General features: G+C 39.4%; 1 protein-coding gene across 3 annotated transcripts in view; it reads right to left on the bottom strand.

The window, feature by feature from the left end:
- Positions 1-18,562, bottom strand: part of MTF1 (metal regulatory transcription factor 1) — a 39,584-nt gene that overhangs the window by 9,186 nt on the left and 11,836 nt on the right. For all 3 annotated transcript variants that reach the window (XM_011381353.2, XM_023523995.1, XM_011381355.2), the window contains 7 exons: positions 14,765-15,003; positions 13,383-13,514; positions 11,341-11,414; positions 10,750-10,886; positions 7,609-7,686; positions 2,402-2,504; positions 1,115-1,710 (listed from right to left, as the gene is read on the bottom strand). In XM_011381353.2, the coding sequence (XP_011379655.1) occupies positions 1,115-1,710; positions 2,402-2,504; positions 7,609-7,686; positions 10,750-10,886; positions 11,341-11,414; positions 13,383-13,514; positions 14,765-15,003 (1,359 nt within the window). The remainder of the gene's footprint in view (positions 1-1,114; positions 1,711-2,401; positions 2,505-7,608; positions 7,687-10,749; positions 10,887-11,340; positions 11,415-13,382; positions 13,515-14,764; positions 15,004-18,562) is intronic.

Here is an 18,562-nt window from a genome sequence, read left to right as displayed (position 1 = left end):
GTGGTTGCTAGGGGAGGAAGAAGGGAGGAAAAAGTGACAGGAGATTTTTAGAGTAATGAAACTATTCTGGATATTGTAATGGCAGATAGAGGAAATGTATTTGTCAAAACTCAGAACCATACCATACAAAGAGCAAACCTGAATGTATAAATAACTATGGAGTTTAGTTAACAATAATGTATTAATATTGATTAATCAATTATAACAAGTGTACCATGCTGATGCAAGATGTTAATAACGGGAAACTTGGTGGGGGAAATGGGGTGTATGGGAATTCTCTGTACTATCTGTTCGATAAAATTTAAAAAAGAATGTAATTTAAAAATAACGTACACAAAGAAAATGACTTACACGTTAGATCCTCAACATAAAAAAGTGCTTGGTTAGCACAGTAAGCCCTTACACATTGTAAGAACTCGATAAATCTGCTGTTATTTTTTTCTATTACCATTTTTATTATTACGTGGCACTTTACCTACTACTGGTAACGTTAACTTTCTTTAAAGCATTTTAGCTTCTTTAACTAGAATGTAGAATGTCTTTTATGAAAAAGAACATGATTTTCACTTTTCAGTATCCCCTAGAGTATTGTGCAAGGTATCTGGTGAAAAACAGGCTCTCAGAATATATTTAATTGAATGACCAAGTCATTTCCTTAGTCATCGAGACCAAACGCTTTTGTAGAAAATGGCTGTACATGAGCTCTGGGAACATGTTATTTCCCTGAATTGGCCACTGCTGTCTAGTTCCATCTGAGAGTCCCTTGCAGCAATGTGATTCTGCCTTGGAGACAGAACTCGCTTTCCTGAAATGTTTGGGCCTCTGGAGTTTGCTGACTGTTCTTCTGTCCTAGATGATGGGATTAGATTGCAGATGGAATATTTGTTCAAGTGCCCACTGCTGGGGAAACTTGAGGGTTGTTTCTCTGCCAACCTATTGCAGGTATCGACCTGGACCTATACCACTGGATTCTGGGGGAAATGACTAAAAGGCAGAATAACGTGTTTCAGGACAGATATGACAGCCGTTTTCCTTTTTGAAGTAAATGCCTCTGAACATGTCGCCTATGTAAATACACTTCACCCCAAGGGATCTGCTTATACATAATACTTACAATTTGTTCTTGGTTTTGCGGTGAACTGGTGGCACCATTCAATATCCACTGTAAGTTCTGTTCTCCCATGACTAGGCTGGACTGCAGGATGGCCGTGTTGGGAGTTGGGGTGATGGTTATAGTGGGATTATTAGTTAGGACAGAGTTGGCACCCAGGGGCAGAGTCTGGACCATGGCTGGCAGGGGCTCAGTAGTACTTTGTGGTTGGGGTGGCGCTGCCACGGCTGATGCCACTGCCGCTGCTGATGCAGAAGCCCCAGCAACAACAGAGAGTCCTGGTACGATGGGCTGCGGTGCCTGGGGGTGCGGAAGAAACTCTTGATGATTAGCAGCAAACTGTGTGCTGTGGGGAACAGGCACTTCTGGAGGTTGTAAGAGAGCAGGGGGGTTGCCATATGCAGCTTGCTGGGAACCAGTTCCTAGGGAGGGAGCAGGCGGAGGAGCAGACGGTGCTGAGGCTGGTAGTAGAGGCTGGGGTGGCTCGGAGATGCCGGGCTGCAGTACAAGTGGAAGAGATAAAGATGCTGAATTTCCTGTGGATGGCGGAACATCAATGACTGACTCTGCATCACCATTAAAACTTTCAATCAAGGCAGCTGGCAAGAAAAAGAAATAGAAATATATATACATATCCCAAGCCTTATACGAGCCACAAAAACACGGTCACTATGGGCTAAACCGAAGACAGCCGAAGTCTGTCAGAGCCAATTCCTTCACTGCCAGCAGGCTGGCTCTCTGCTGTTCACTGAACAATACCTCTGGTCAAAGTACCAGGCTTCAAAATCAATCTCACTTTCTACATGTGAAGACCTAGTATAGGTCTTAGCATAAAAAAAAAAATGTGTCCTAAGGCTTTTCTAGAATGGGACTAGACATACTTTTTTTGCATAACCAGTGAACACACTGACTATTGTGAAGTTTCAGAGAAAGATTTTCATTCAAATACAGTCTGATCTATGTATCTGATGCTAAGTCTGTGGGTCCTGCCCACTCATGAACGGGGTATCACATCAGAAGAAGAGCTCACAGCTCTTCTCATTTTTTAAAGCCATCCAGAACTTTTGGAAAAGGAGACCTTTTTCTTTGAGAGTCTAAGGAAAGAAGACCCTCACTGATGGAAGTAAAGGAAAAGATGGAGTTTAACTAAAAGGCCCATTCTTGTCTAACCCCTCACTGAGAGCCACTTCATTCAAGGAATGGAAATAATATTTCACTGTGCCTGTCATTCGGTATGTTAACAGTGTGAATTTTCCCTCCCAGTGCTGGAGGAAAGTCTGTATAACAAACCTGTCTGTTGAGGATCTTCCTGAATTGCCGTATCATCTGAATTCTGGAACATTGATTTAAAGATGCTTGCTGGTGAAAGTGTGCTGAAATCCTGGCCCTGTGTTTGATGATGGACAAAAACAAGGATGTAAGAGTCCCCACTGGATGAAATTCTTCACCATGAGAGAACACAGAACAGTAGAAGTACAATAATCTTTTAATATGCTTCTTGTTTCTAACTTTTCCTTTTTCAGGTGACATATATGCCCCTAAACCTCAGACACTCAAGTTTTGCATCCTCAAATACTCTAAAACAGAGTTTGACAAGCTGATTTGCAAGTCGAATGCTTGTATTTGTAAATAAAGTTTTACTGGAACATAGGTATGTTCGTTACTTATTGTCCATGTTGCTTTCGGCTATAATGGCAGAGTTGAGGAGTTGTCACAGAGACCATATGGTCTATAGAGTCAAAAATATTTATTATCTGGCCCTTCACACACAAAAAAATGTGCCCTTGCTCTAAAAGGCCAAATCCTACATAAAAATGGGATTGAATAATATCTTTTACTGCAATACATTGTTAATATCTTTCAAGGTCATTACATAATATCTATAATATTTCAGTATGTACACATGGTAGTGAATCAAACCATCTAAAGAAATTTATAATGATAGACAATTGTGCTTGCCTTATACCCACTACTGTTTGTCATTACATTGATTCCCTGTAACTTACAATTAAAAAAGGTCAGAGTCTTTTATAAAGATAAAATATGGAAAACAAACACATAATGCCCTGAAGATCTCACTCTTGATAGGCACCAAATAAAACAACCACCTCCAGACTTCCCTTTAGTTAAGGGGAGGAAAAACACAGCAACTTTTTTATCTGTAATCCACCTCCAGTCCACCTCCACCCATGCACTTTGTAGGGCAAGAGTGACAAAGGCAACCTCCAAGAGTCTACACAAGCAATAGTAATAAGTGAAGCAAGGTGAGACAGGGACTGGGAGACTGTGGCAAACTGGAGCGCGTGTGCCCAGTCATCTGAAGAGCTTCAGTGAATGCTGCTGTGTGCTATGCAGGCCAGGGATTATCAGAGCTCAAGAATGGTCCCAAATTTGGATTTTTTTTTTGTGAAATCTACTAATTTGTAATTAAAAGCAAGTAAACTGAAAACAATTTAAAAGCACTGTATAAGCCAAACAAAACCTATCTTCAGGCTGGATTTGGCCCTAGTGCCAACTTGTGCTTTAAGGTCATTGGGCATCAGCTCTGCTTCTGGGAGGGAGAAGGGTCACTCGGCCCGGGCAGAGATGTAGGGAGCAGAACTGCCCACCAATCTAGAGGTCCTCAGAGAGGAAGCTGCCTATTGAAGTCAAGAGAGGCCAATTATTCTAGCATGAGTCCAGCATCTGGAAGAATGAGAGGGTAAGTTTAGTGAATCTGATCACCAGTATGATAGAAGCTGAAGGCAGAAATCTATATGAGGCTTCCAGTTTCCAGTCCACAGAGAGAGTTAAGAATCACAGGCAAGACAGTGGCCCTCAAACTGTTCATCATGACACAAAGTAAGAAATACATTTTACATTATACTGCACATTACACACGTATTCAAATGTGTATAACTGAAACAAAAGTCTGAAACAGAGTTTATCCTTACTATGTGCAGTGTCTTCTGATACTTTCTATTCTGCTGATGTTCTTAAAATGCTGATTATAAATTACTATTTTATAACCCAATAAAGAGGTACAACTCAGTTCAAAAAATAGCGGGCTAACAACTACTGCTAAGCTATAAACTTCGCAACTTCCTCATAGTTATTTTTGTTCTACCTGTTTACAAATCACTAGCAATAACACTGTTAAAGAGGAATGGGCCTAAGTGACTCCAAAGGATTATTACGTACAAGACTGTTGACAGTAGCGCTATTCACACTGACCCCAAACTAGAAACTATCCAAATATCTAAGGGCAGTAGAAAGAACGAATTGTGGTATATTCATTTAATGTGAAACTGTTCGATGAGAATGATCTATGACTATATGCAACAATATGGATGAATTTCTTAAACACAATGTTGCAAGAAAGAAGCCAGCACAAATGAATATATACCGCATGACTCCAATTATATAAAACACAAAAATAGGCAAAATTCATCATAGGTTGTTAGAAGTCAAGATAGTGCTGGAAATGTTCCATTTCTTGATTTGGGTGCTGGTTACACAGATGTGATGAACTCTGATGGTTCATTAAGTCATACATTTATAACAGGTATACTTTTCTGTACGTATATTAATATCAGTAAAGTTTTTCTATATTAACAAAGAAAAAGAAAGTAAAAAGGAAAGTGCTGAGGAGACTGTGACTCAGCCACTGCCAGGTTTCAGGGCAAAAATCCTGGGAGCAGCTCCCAAATGTAAAGGACACAAGAACAGGCTAGGCCTCTGGGCCTGGAGCAAAGAGATGAAAGAACACTGGGAGCTGTTTGGGACCAGGATAGATCCTGAAACTCAATAGCTAAGAGGCCACCCAGCAGGTCATTCTCTACTGGTTTTGACCCTCCTTTAACAAAAGATCTGAGCAAATCAGAATTCGCTTCTCGGACACATACATATGCATCTGCCTAGAAACCCAGAAAATGATGAACACATAAAAATTTACCATTTGATTTTTAATAATTCATAATTTTTTAAAAAAGCAAGTCAAAACACAGCAAAATCAATCTTATTATTTCAAGGAATTGTAGCCTTAGTTTGAAAGACTAAAAATGAGACTATTTCCAATTCTGGGATAAATGCTGGATGACAAAGGCACAATATGTAATTTATCCCCAAGAGATAGAGCAGCCTCTTTCTTGCTGATATAAATTATGGTAGAAAAGGAGTTTCCTTTTTTAAAAATGTACTTAATGTTCCTTAGTACCAGGATTCCTCACCTGGGGACTGCAGGGCTCCAGAAAGCTACTCAGTGATATGCCATAGCCCTAGCCAGGGAGCGGACTCCTAAACCGTTTAACACGATCCCTGAGATTAAAGAGATTATAGCCAGAAATCATAGGCTGTACAGCTCAGAGGGCATCTAGGCCACCCAGTAATTTTTTAGAGCGATAGCTCTGAAATGTGAATATGCATAAAAATCATATGAAATGCATAATGTTTTTCTTTCTTCTTCAGATTGGTTTTTATCAACCTATCTTCAATTTAACTGATTTTTCTGTAATTTCCAATCTGCTGTTAAGTTCATCCAGTGAATTTATTTCAGTAAATTTTCAGTTCCAGAATTTCCATTTGGTAGATATTTTTATAGTTTCTATTTCTCTGCTGAGATTTCCCATATATTCAATCATTACAAGCATATTCCTTTATGCCCTTGAGCACCTAAGAGGTACTTAAAAATCTTTGTCTGCTAAGACTAACATCTGGCTCATCTTGAGGCTGGGCTCCACAGTTTACCTTTCCTCTTGAGTAGAGGTAATGTCTTCTTGTTTTTTCTTATATTTACTACTTTTGGGCTACTCAGTACATTGAGAGGCTCTGGGTTCTTTTACACTTCTTGGAAGTGTCCGCTTTAACATTCCATTGACTGGACTGTGCTCTAGCTCCAAACTCTGTCTTCCCTGCAGTGGACCACAGCTGCAATCTTTGTCCGCTTCTTTAGCCTTAGTTGGGCTGCTTAGGATCTGCCCTATACATCCACAGTTCAGAGGTCAACTAGAGATTTGGAAAGAGATTATATATAGAACTTGGGGCTCCCTCTTTGTGGCTCTTCCCTTTCCAGGCTATGCCCTCTCCATTTCCAGGTGCTTTGCTAGCCCTGACCTCTGTCCTCTGGTTTATCAAGCCAGTAAGGCTATTTACTGAGTTTTGGCCATCTTGTTTGGTGTCCACCAGGGCTTTCCCTTAGTGGATAAGCCATAAAACCTGAAAATCCATCCAAATGCTTTTGCTATCTTCCAAGTGGTCTCTTCTTCCATGTGTTACCTCTGCCTGTTTGGGTTGCTCTCTGGTGCCTTTAAGTAGTTGTTTTATATATTTTTCCCAGCATATATAGTTGTTTGCTATGGAAGAGTTGGTCTCATAAAAGTAACTCTGCCATTACCATAACCCAGGCCTTGGGGTGCCCACATAAAAATGCAGTGTCAGATGCCACTCCCAGAGGAGACTGACTCAGTAAGGCTTGGGGTGAGGTCTAAGAACCCATGTTGTCAGAAGTGTTGCAGATGACTTGACTTTGAAAAACACTTTTTCACAGCATTCTTGAGTCATTTAGTCTCTATTCAAATACTTCCTGTCACACTGATTCCTTCTTCTTTATTATGCATATACTCAGAAAATCTAACCTAAGTTATATTTATTTAGCAGAGAAAAACAACAAAAAATGCACTCTAAACGACCAGTGCTAGTGACACAGTAAAGCAAACAGATCCTCTCGATGCGGCAGCAACAGCTCAGGCTTAATGCAGTGGTCTGCAAGGTTCAACGTGGAGCCATGGGAATGGGAGAGAAATTCCAGACAGCGAACTGAAGCAACCAGATCTAGAGACAGTGGTGTTGTCTTTTAACAGAGGGGCCTATAGCGGAGGTATCTTTCAAAACCCCAATGTGGTGAGCTCAAAGAAAGGAAAAGACTGACTCACGTCAGATCATCAGGACTTGAGAAAGTCTGGAAACTGGAATTCTGGCTCCTCCTTACAGGGGACTAATTTTAAGCTCCTCTACGACAAACTACACCTACGTTTTTACCACTACAAGCTCAGCATCAACACACTGCATGATAGAGTAGGCACTCGATAAATATTTGCTGAATGAATAAAGAAAAAAATTTTCTGGGGCCAGGAGGTTATCAAGTGAGTGACCTCAGGGTCAAAAGACATCAGAGAAAACAATCTCTCCTCAGAGAGCTCTTATCAGGAAAAAACAGAAACAAAAACAAAAAACCCTAAACAGTTTGCCAACCATTATTGAAAAATAAAAATGTTATTTATAAAAACAATGTGTAAACAAAATTATACACCACAACTAAGTGGGATTTATTCCATGTATGGAAAGATGGTCCAACATTCAAAAAAAAAAATTTAATTAATGTAAAAAAATGAAACAGTCAGTAATTGAACATAACTAAATCTAGAAGACTTCAAAAACTGGTCTCCCTCAATTTTCCCACCAAAGGGACTGGTCAGTTCTTGCACTTATTTTTCTAGCGCCCATATCAGAGGTATACTTACTGTATTGGAATTTTCTCGCAATTTAGAATCTGTTGACAGAAGGCTCAAGTCACTCAGACCAAGTGAGTGATTTGCATCCTGTGTAAGAGAAAAAATTCTAATTGAGTAACAAAACTTCAGGATTTATAGTAGCATATCATGTAATAAGACACGTGATTTTAATATCCCAAATGTCTAGATATGTTATCTGGAGAGGTATAAACCATCCAAAGCAAGGGCTATATGAATTATATCAATTTTTAAAATCCCGATATTCTTTGAAGAATCTCTTATATTCTTAAAGATGGTTAATAAAGAGTTTAAGAATTATTTCACAACTCAGGCTCTAGGGTAAAAGCTGTGATAATGTGAAATTAATATTTGTATAATTGGCCTTACGATTTACAAAAGGATTTCCGATGACTTCGTTTGCTATTCATATAAAACTTTGAAGCATTATTTTACATTCCCATTTTAAATGTGAGAAAATTAATGTGAAGACTGACAGTGAACTGTCTAAAATCACATAGCTAATTAGCAGAACACAAACCCAGAGATTCTGACTGAAAGTCCATCTTCTTTCTGCTTATCACTGTGTCTACAATATGGGCATCTCAGGGATCCTTACTCAGAGCAGTACCGAAGATGTACTATTCAAATACAGCTACCTAGGCTAAAACTGAACCTGATTTTTAGAATGCCAGTTGCAATTCACACACTTTATGTGGTAACCCTGCCCACCTCATGGATTAGATGTTCCCATTCATGAATGTATTCAGCAAATATTCACTGAGCATCTACTATGTATTAGGCATTGTTTCAGGTCCAGGGATACAATAATAAACAAAACAAAGTCCCTGCCATCATAGAGCTTACATTCTTGTTGGGGGAGTTTTGAGGGGGGTAGGAAAGGACAAACAAACAAATATGTAGTATACAAGATGATGTAAGTGCTATGGAGGATAAGGAGAATAGGGAATGTTCAGGTAGGAGCTGCCCTTTTATTAGATTAGGGAAGGCTTCTTACATAAGCAGCATTTGAGCAGATACTGAAGGAAAGGGTAGAACCATGCACATATCTAGGGAAAGTGTTCCAAGCAGAGGGTACAGCAAATACAAACTGGGCTTCTTTTGTTTAAGGAACCACAAGGACGACGGTATGGATAAAGTGAGAGGAAGAGATGGAAATCAGGTCAGAGAAGTGACCAACCCAGAGTGTAGGGCACTGCAGCCCTCTAAAAGGTTTTGACTTTTACTCTAAGTGATATAAGGAGCTACTCGAGGGTTATGAGCAGAGGACAGACTCAGAAGGATCACTCTGAGTGATACACGTAAAACAGTCTGTGTCAGGGCAGAGTGGAAGTGGAGAGAAGCGGGGAAAGATGCAAAGAAGACCACCCAGCAGGTTCCCAGGCAAAAGAAGATAGCGGCCTGAATGAAGTAATCAGAGGTGATCAGATTCTAGATATATTCTCAAGATAAAGCTGTAGGAATTTGCTAGTGGATATGGGGTATGAAGGGTCAAAAAAAAAAAAAGGAATCAAGAACAACTCCAAGATTTTTGGCCTATACCACTAGAAAAACAGAGGGGCCATTTGCTAAAATGGGGAAACGTGTAGGAGGAACAGGTTTGGATACGTCACATTTGAGAAGAGTAGATGATATCAGGGTGGAGATGTCAAGTGGGAGGTTGAGTACATAGAGCTCAGGAAGAGATCCAGGCTGGATGTAAGTTTAGGACTCAAAGGCAACCTAGATGGTATTTAAAGCCTGAGACTAGAGGATTCCCTCCACTGGAGAGTGACCTGTGATCCAGAGAAGATGAGATCTAAGCACTGTGCACTGGGGTCCTCCAATGCTTAGAGGTGGTCAGCACCTAAACTATCGTTGGATTGTTACAAAAATGAGAAAACTGATCATGACTTAATAAATGCAGCTTAGCAGACAAAGACTCTCAAATCTTAAGCTTAGCTCTGAATTCAGGCAGCTGAGCTCCAGAGGCTGCAGTCTTCACAACTTATGTTATTTTGCCTCTTATAACATAGAGGTCAAGAACCAGGCTCTGGAATCAGATTGCCTGCCTACATTAGACTAATTACAAGCTTTGGATATTTAGGCAAGTTATTTAATTTCCCCTTGCCTCAAGTTTCTTTATCAGTTATATGGGGATAAGAACAGTACTGACCTCACAGAGCTTTTGTGAGATAATAGATATAAAAGCACTTAGCACAGTACTTGGTATGTAGTAAACATTCAGTAAATGTTATTACTAATAAAACACAGGCGGAGAGTCCTTTTAAAGGATTCCTTTGCTGTTTAAAACTGCAATCCACAGAATTAAAGTATGCTGTCTCTCCCCAAATCAAAATCATTATTACATACTTTAAGAACCTCATTATTCAAGATGGGTACTAGCTTTACTGGAGTGATCACTTCGTAAATATATAAATGTCTAATCACCATGTTCTAAACCTGAAACTAATATAATATTGTATGCCAAGTGTAACTGAAAAAGAAGTTAATTTTTTAAAAAGAACCTTATTATTCAAAAGGGAGTCAGTATGTTTCAATTTCTTTGTCTATTAAGTAGGAAGATAATAACAGTATTCACTTCCTAGGTTTAAAAGACATACTGGCAAAGAAGAGCAGACAAAACTGCTGTCAACTTTGCAGAGGCTTGTTCTGTGGTTCAGTGCCTTAAACCAGTGGCTCTCAAACCTTTTGGTCTGCAGGTAATTCAAAAGGACAAGGGACCACCCAGACTCTGCATGGCTCTCCAATGGATGTGTGAAGCAAAGCACTAATTTGTGTTCCAAATTCAAGTACGGATATACCATTTTATAGACATGAATGGGGAAATAACACACTTTTATAGCATCTGGCTGGCCCACTGGAAGCCATTCTGAGACCTCTGGTCTCAAGACACCTCTTCCACTACACCCGATGGAACAGAGCTGGAGCTAAATCACAGGCTGAAGCACAGAGAGTGTGGTAAAGTTTCTGGCTTCTACCACCCCAAGACAAAGACATAGATCTTGGCCCTGATTTCCTCCTTCTCACTAACAGATACATAGAGAAAGTGTTTTGACCTTGAATTGTGATACACAAATAATTGCTGTTCTGGGGTGCCCAGATCAAAACCAGAGACAAAACAGTGCACACCTCTGATCCATTGTGATTTGGAAGTGCATTGTATAAGTGTCCTTTGTTGTCATGACCTTTCATGTGACTTTTGAGACTGTATTGAGTGCTGAATGTTTTCTCACAGCCGTTACTGGGGCAGAAAAAGGGTCGTTCACCTGCAAGAATGACAAGTAGTGTTAATTTTACCATAAAGTCATTTCACTAGATTAAAACATCTACTATTCCCTAAAAGAGAGAAGTAAATATTCTTACAAGGGTTCAGGAAACAGTTGTAAGTTGGATAAGTTACATGTTAATCATCTCACTCCTAAAATTTAACGTAGAGGAAAGCATGAGAACGGCCTGCTTCTGGGAATTTTAAAGAGAAAATTAGTATTTTTCCCAGGTTCTTTTTTTAGTATCTTAGTATTTGTTTAATTTCTTAAGGTTGGATTCCTGAGTCCAACCTTTAGATCCTTTTACCTCTGAAAGAAAGTTAAACATTATAGGTGAAGGCTAAGCTACTTAGGCTCACTCCCTGTACAAAGCTCTACAGGTCTCAACAGAAACACAGGTATTTATTGGCTCGATGAAAGTTAAAATAAAAAATATAAATTAACCTAAACTCACCAGTATGAGTACGGACGTGAGTTTTAAGGTGGTGGCTTGCTGCAAATGCTTTTCCACAGCCATCATGATCACATCTAAATAAGTGGTTTATGCAAAAAGAAACAGTAGTCATTAGCTAACAGACCTCTATCTTCAACATCTCTTGTAAATACAAACTCAAATGTTCAGAGCACCAAGATCATATTGGTAAAACTGTTATTAGAGATGGGAATGATGACAGGTCCCTGGAAAAGCAAGGTGACAAATCTGAGATCAGAGGGAGCTGATGGTATAGGGTAAGTATTTCTTGTCCTACAGGTAAGGTACACGTTGAGAGCCCTGCCAATAAAAGCCTTTTGATGAACTGCTTAACAGAATTCTAATGACAATGAGAGCCCACTGGCAGATCTACTGCCAGTGCAGTGTTAGAAATATCTACAGTGGGTTGAGACCGGGAACCTGAACTATAACACTAGAACAAAATCAGTCAGAACATCTTGGCTATAATAACTAATCTACAATCTTCAGTGTCTACTCCAGGTCTACTACTTCCACTTTTACTTTCTTAATAACCAAAGCTAGAAGTAATCTCTCCTTTCTCAAAACTCCTAAGGCATTTATCTACATGCTTTTTTTTTTTTTTAAATGGCATCTGTCATTTCCAATCTCGTTTTATTGACATTGTATACATTTGGTATCTGTTCTCCTAGATTATTAACTCTCTGAGGGCATGGTCCATGTAGTTCTTTACATTTGCTGCAGTTCTTACGGGCATTCAGTTACTATTTAGATGAATGAATGTATTTTCTTGTAAGCCAAAATATTTTATTTCTTTAAATAGAAAGCTTCTCCAAAGCATTTTACTTTCTAATTACATATAATCATTGTGTCTAAAGTTCCATCTAATATAAAAAAAATTAACAGTATTAATCATCACAAAAATATATGTGACTGAATAGAAATCAGAATCCCCTCAACAGCCCTAAAGGGGAAAAAAGTAACGTAAGCATAACAGCATCTAGAGAATAACTAACTATAATCTAAATACTCTTGCTTTTAGCGGGGCATGGCTCAGAAATGCATCTGCAATTTTAAAACACAATTACATTTAATTGGTGTTTAGGAGTTGACTGTCCCTGAAGACCTTTTAATTTCTTGATATCCTAATGAGGAGATGAGTGATTTGAGAAGGGAAAGGTAGCATATTTAATGCCATGAATATAACAGTAATCTTTCCTGCCAGAATTCAAAGACACAGTTTTTGAGCAATTTTCACTAATACATCAATATGATATTTAGAGAGAATCTTTACAAACTGATTATGTTATTAAAAACATCACATAATCGTCCCTAAGTTGTTTTTGAATCCCTACTGAATGCCTGGAACTGTGTTACATGCTGTGAACATAGAATCAAGTAGATCATATAAGTCCTTAAACATTTATACTTGTATCTATTAAACATACATAAATATATATGCATAAATTGAACAGTATAGATAAAAGTATGCTCCTATATGTTTGTGTATACACACAAGATGTTACAAAGGAACTGAACAAGTAACAAAATGAAATACTTGCACCTCTAGCCTAAGTATTCCTACCCTTCAATTCCTCTCCGGTGTCCTCCTACTCTTCCCACCTTGATGTTTAGGTAGGTATCCCTTCCCCTGTGCTCAAAGCACTTTGGCCATCTCAGTCTCAGATACTGCCTGGTTACTTGTGGTTCTTTTCCACCAGACTAGGTTTCTCAAGAAGAGAGCCTGTGTCTTAGTGTTTCCCTAGCACTGATAAAAATACCTACCACATGAGTGAGTTTCAACAAATGCTTCTTCAAGATAAAGGGGACAATGAGGCAGAAAGCCATCATCCACAGAGTGGGGATACTCCTGGAATCCATTACCCTCCCTCCAATCTGCAACAGTTAGTTATAGCTGTCCTGGGGAGAACTAATACTGCCAAAGAACTAGGGAAGGGAATTTTCTTTCCATTTTGAAAAATTTCAGAGTACAAGATATCCAGCTGAAAGCTGGTCAGTGACAAATAGAAAACAGTAAGACATACCGAAATGGCTTTTCTCCTGTATGGGTTCGAATGTGCTTCCTCAGATCACTGAGTGTGGTGAAGTACTTGCTGCAGCCTTCAGATTCACAGTTAAATGTTTTCCCTGTGTGAAGCCTCTGATGTGCTTTCAGCCTATAAAATACCCCAGAGAAATTCCCTTTGTCATAATGTACTACAAAGCTTCCCCACATCAGCTTAATAGGCTTCAAGATCAAGTGCATAAGCCTAGGGCAAATGAAATCTTTTATGAGACAAAAGTAACTTTATTTATGGCTAAGTAAATAGTGAATAATAATTTAACAAAAAATATATATATGTTGGAAATAATTACATTGAAAGAATGGGCTTTGGGGAAGAGTGCCTGCCATGTGTGATGGAGACAGGGGAGGAAAAAATAGAGCTAAATCCTTAACTTCCTTCCATATTGGGAAGTCAATATCCTAAAATGGAAAAATCAAGAAGAAACAATATAAGCCTAATACTTAAAGGCATAAAAGTACATATAAAAATATTAATATTAAGCTAAAAGAGTAGAAATCAGTTGCATGTGAAAGGGGAGGGATGGGGAGGTGCATCTTTTGTAATAAACTACAGAACGATCTACTCTGTAAACACTGAGAATTTATAACCTTGTTAAAATTAAAAATGATTTTACAAGATAACAAAAGATCAAGTGCATAAGAATTCTACATCTATAATATTTCAGTATCTAAAATTTCTTGCTCAAAGAGACGTATATAGCATAGTGGTATTAGTGTGACTCTGGAGCCCGACTGCCTGGGACTCAAATCCAAGTCTCACCTACAACTGGATGGGGGACACTGAGCCAGTTACAAAACCTCTCTACACTTCCATTTACTCATCAGCTGCTGTGAGGATTAGCACTCAGAACAGTGCCCAGCGCACAATAAGTGTCTTTTAACTGTTGGCTATTGTTCTGTTGGTTATTTTATACTCAGTATTGAAGACTAATATAAGTCTCCTTACACAAATGTTGGAAAAGAGTAACGGCTAATGAATGAACCACTCCCCATTCTCAGGGTGGAAAGAAGTTAATTTTTAAAGTGAAGTAGGAAAGAAAATGACAGAAGCCTTAGTAGCAAGATTCTGAACCTAGGGGAGATATTACGCTATGCCGAATACTAAAATCCCCAGGCCAGAATGTCACTACAGGAGATACAAATCCAAATACATGTACTATCATTTTCAACCAACCCAATACATATCGATCTTTAAGTAACAAGTTCCTCTAATGAATTTTAAGCATAGCTGCGCTCTTTAAAGCCCCAAAAGTGAATATCTGTACCGTGTAAGAAGAGAGAGCTTCACCACCGTGACAGTCAGGGCCAGAGGCTGGCAGCACAGTGGGAGAAGAGGCTGACCTGTATAGCGTGTTGAACGCCTTCTCACAGCCCTGCACGTCGCACTCAAATGGCTTCTCCTTCGTGTGCACTCGCACGTGGATCCTGAGGCTGTAGGAGGTGAGGAAGGCCTTGCCACAGCCCTCCTGATTACAGACAAAGGTGTACTCTCCTCGGTGAGTCTTCTGGTGGGTGCGCAGGTTACCTGCTGTGCTGTAGGTGCGGGGACAGCCCTCAAAGGTGCACTGGTACCGCTTTACCTAGCAGACAGGGGACACCTCATCAATAGGACAACAGAGCTGCCTAGATCCAAACTCCCCCCAGAGCTTGGTTCCCAGGAAATGTGGATGCAACAGAAACACAGAAAACTATCTCTAACAACAAAGCGGGGATATCTTGTCATTGATCAAATCACACCTGGACAACAAATGATGAGTTATGGGGAACAGATAAGCCTGTAGTGAATATAAGAAGGGTGTTTTCAGATTCTAGCATACGTCTGTCCTCTAAAGATGGGCATATACTGTTATAGTTACTTATTCTCAAATAAAATTTGACTTCGTTTTAAGGCTTGATTAAACATCTTGCCCTGTGGCACTATATCTTAACTGGAATGGACCAATGTTAAATTTAGTCTAAAACATCCTGAAATTTATATTCTCAGTCATGTATATACTAGCTCAGTTATACACTAGCACAGTTTCCACTGAATATTTGAAAATGAAAATAATGTATCTTGGACTATCTGACAAAGTGACATTCCTCAAACTGCCAGCCTCTTGGTTTCCTTTCACTGCCAAACTTCTTGAGTTTTTACTTGTGCTTCCATTTCCCTCACTGTCCATGTAGTCCTCATCACTTGGCAAGCTGCTTCATTGTATGAAATTATTCTCTTGAACTTCCTGGTGGTCAAACTCTTTCGTCGTTCCTCACTTTCCTTCCTTATTTGCAAAAATACCTCATGGATGAGGCCCTCTCCTTCTGAAAACTTGACCTTCGCCACGAAGTAATTCCTCGGGGCTCTCTTTATCTTCTTCTCTGAGCCGCTCCTTTCCTTTAACCTCTAAATGTAGGTTTATTCCAAAACTCCTCTCTTGTCTCCCAAACCCTATCTCTGCACTGGTGCAGGGGAAGCAGCATTAGATCTGGCTGGAGAAGACTGAATTCTGGCACTTATGCTCAAGACTTTGGGCAAGTCGCTTCACTTCTCTGAGTTTCAGGTTCTTCATTTCTAAAATGTAAATGTGAATTCCTGCTCTGACTGTCTCACAGTGCTCCTGAGTGGAACAAAATGAGACAAAACATTTGTAAAAACACTTTGTGAATTCTCTGATGCTATACATATCAGGGTGCTAGTATTGTCTACTCCTCAGCTTTAGCAAACATCCTCATCCTTTAACTCTAACCTTTCCCTAAAGCCTCACTTCATATCTCCAACTATAGCAGTGTTAGTCACTCAACAGTTAGTTACTGAACTACTATGTCTCAGGCAATAAGCCAGATACCACAGATAAAAAAGTAAGACTAAAATCTCTGCTTTTAAGGAGTGCCAATTTTAAGGAAGTAGACGTGCACAAATTATTATATACTGTGCTGAGCCTGACAACAGATATATGTCCTGACAACAGATAAGGTGCTTGGGAAGCATAAAAAAGGGAAACCTAACCCCTGTCGGAAATCAGTGAAGGCTCAGAGGCTGAGGTACTCTCTGAATTGAGGGTGTTGATTTTTTGTTTGTTTGTTTGTTTGTTTGCCTGCCTGTTTGTCTACTTTTTAGGGGCAAACATAAAAGGTGTTCCTCAGACAAACTAGGAAGGACCTTCTAAAAAGAGGTAACACCTTGGGAACTGCACAGAGAGATGAATGGGTGTACTGTACACTGAACCACAAACGCACCTGTAGTATGTGAGAGACTAGAAGAAAGAACCTGGAAAAATAAGGCGAGGCTTTCTTGGTTAAGCTATAGAGTAGAGAAAGAGCACAATGGGGAGCCATCGACAGATTTTAACCAAGATCTGGGGTTTAGGGGAGATCATTCTGGTAGCCTTGCAGAGGATTGACTAGAAAAGATACGAGAGTAGAAGAAGGGATATGATTAAAAGAAGAGGGACAACAGTCTAGGAGATGAAAAGAATCTGAACTAGGAAAATGAAAGTGGACGATATTAGAGATGAATTCCAGAGAAATTAAAGGGGGTGAAATGACTGGTTATAGTGACAATTGGATGCTAAGGAGAAGAAGGGGTCAGGAAGAGGCAAAATCGAGATTAACCCTAAGACAATGGTCTAGACGACTAAAGAGATGGTCACACTACCAACCTGGGGCTGGATGGGATTTGAGGGAGAGAAAATGAGTTGGGTTTGACATGTTCCCAGGACTTCCAGATGGATATGTCCAGTAGCCAGTCAATATAGAGGCTGGAAGCTAAAAAGAAAGTTTGTGGCAGGAGTCTTTGGTACACAGGTAATAGGTGACTTTACCTGTATACTACAGCAGGCTCAGGTTCCAGCCCCAGCTGCCACTTACTGTGTAATCTTAGGAAAATTGCTTAAGCTCACTGAGCCTCACTTTCCTTATTTATAATATGGAGAAAACAAAATCTTTTTAAAGTTGTTGCAAAAGTTAGTAATAATTTGTGTAAAACATTTAAAAATAGCGACTGGCATACAGTAGGTACTCAATAAACTGACAGCTCTTATAAGAGGAGAAAAGAAAGACTCCCTGAAATCCACCAATGTTTAAGGTACTAGTAAAAGAAGAGAAGCCATGATAGGTGAGTGGGAGAAAGGGCTGGAAATAGGAAGAGAAGTGAGGGAGAATGATGTCACAAAAGCAAAAAGAAAAATGATCTCTAGGAAAAGAGAATGATCAAAATGTTAAATGTCAGAGAAAATAAGGAAGATAAGGACCGGGAAAACTACTGGATCTGGCAGCTAGGAATTCACTAATGACTTAGCAAGACTAGTTTTAACAGACTGCCAGGGTCAGAAGTCTGGGCGAAAGTACTAAATGAAAGGTGAAGTAGAGATAGAGACGAGAGATGGACAGCAGCAGCAAAAGTGGACTTCTGAGTTGATGATGTGTTTTGTTTTTGTTTTTTTAAGTAAGATAGGTCTTGAGCCTATTTGGGAGGAGAAAGATCCTGGAAGAAAGAAAAGTTAAGGATCTAGGGAGGAACATAAAGAAGAGAAGGATATTTAAAAGCCTGGGTGGAGGGAAAGGCTTTGGGTAGGACACTGAGTTTCAGAGAAGAGTTATGAGATAAGGATGGGTGTGACTCAAGGACAAAGTTTCTGTAAAGAGCCAAGCAGTAAGTACTTCAGGCTTTGTGGGCCATGCAGTCTCTGTTGCAACTACTCAGCTCTGCTGCTATATGTGAAAGTAGCCATAAGCAATACATAAATGGACAAGCAAGGCTGTGCTCCAAAAAAAAACTATTTATAGACAATGAAATTTGAATTTCATATCATTTTCATATATCATGAAATACTCTTCTTCTTTTGATATTTAAAAAATCTTTTAAACTCACAAATATAGTGGGCGATTTGGTGACGGACAGAGGGGAGGGGGGTTGAGGGGCTGGGAGAATGGGGTGAAGGGGTAAAGAAATACAAATTAGTAGTTGATAGTTGGTCATGGGGATGGGAAGTACGGCAGAGGGAATGCAGTTAGCATTAATATGATGGCTACGTGGAGGGCCACGGGAGGGAGGAAGCAATTGGGGGGATCATTTTATGAACTATATAGATGTCTAACCGATGTACTATATACTTAAAACTAATTTAATAAATTTTTAAAAAATCCTTTAAAATGTAAAAA

This window comes from Pteropus vampyrus, unplaced genomic scaffold, assembly GCF_000151845.1.
Source record: "Pteropus vampyrus isolate Shadow unplaced genomic scaffold, Pvam_2.0 Scaffold435, whole genome shotgun sequence".
Taxonomy (NCBI): domain Eukaryota; kingdom Metazoa; phylum Chordata; class Mammalia; order Chiroptera; family Pteropodidae; genus Pteropus; species Pteropus vampyrus.
Note: the sequence above shows the minus strand (reverse complement) of the source record. Positions and strands in the feature narration are given on the sequence as shown.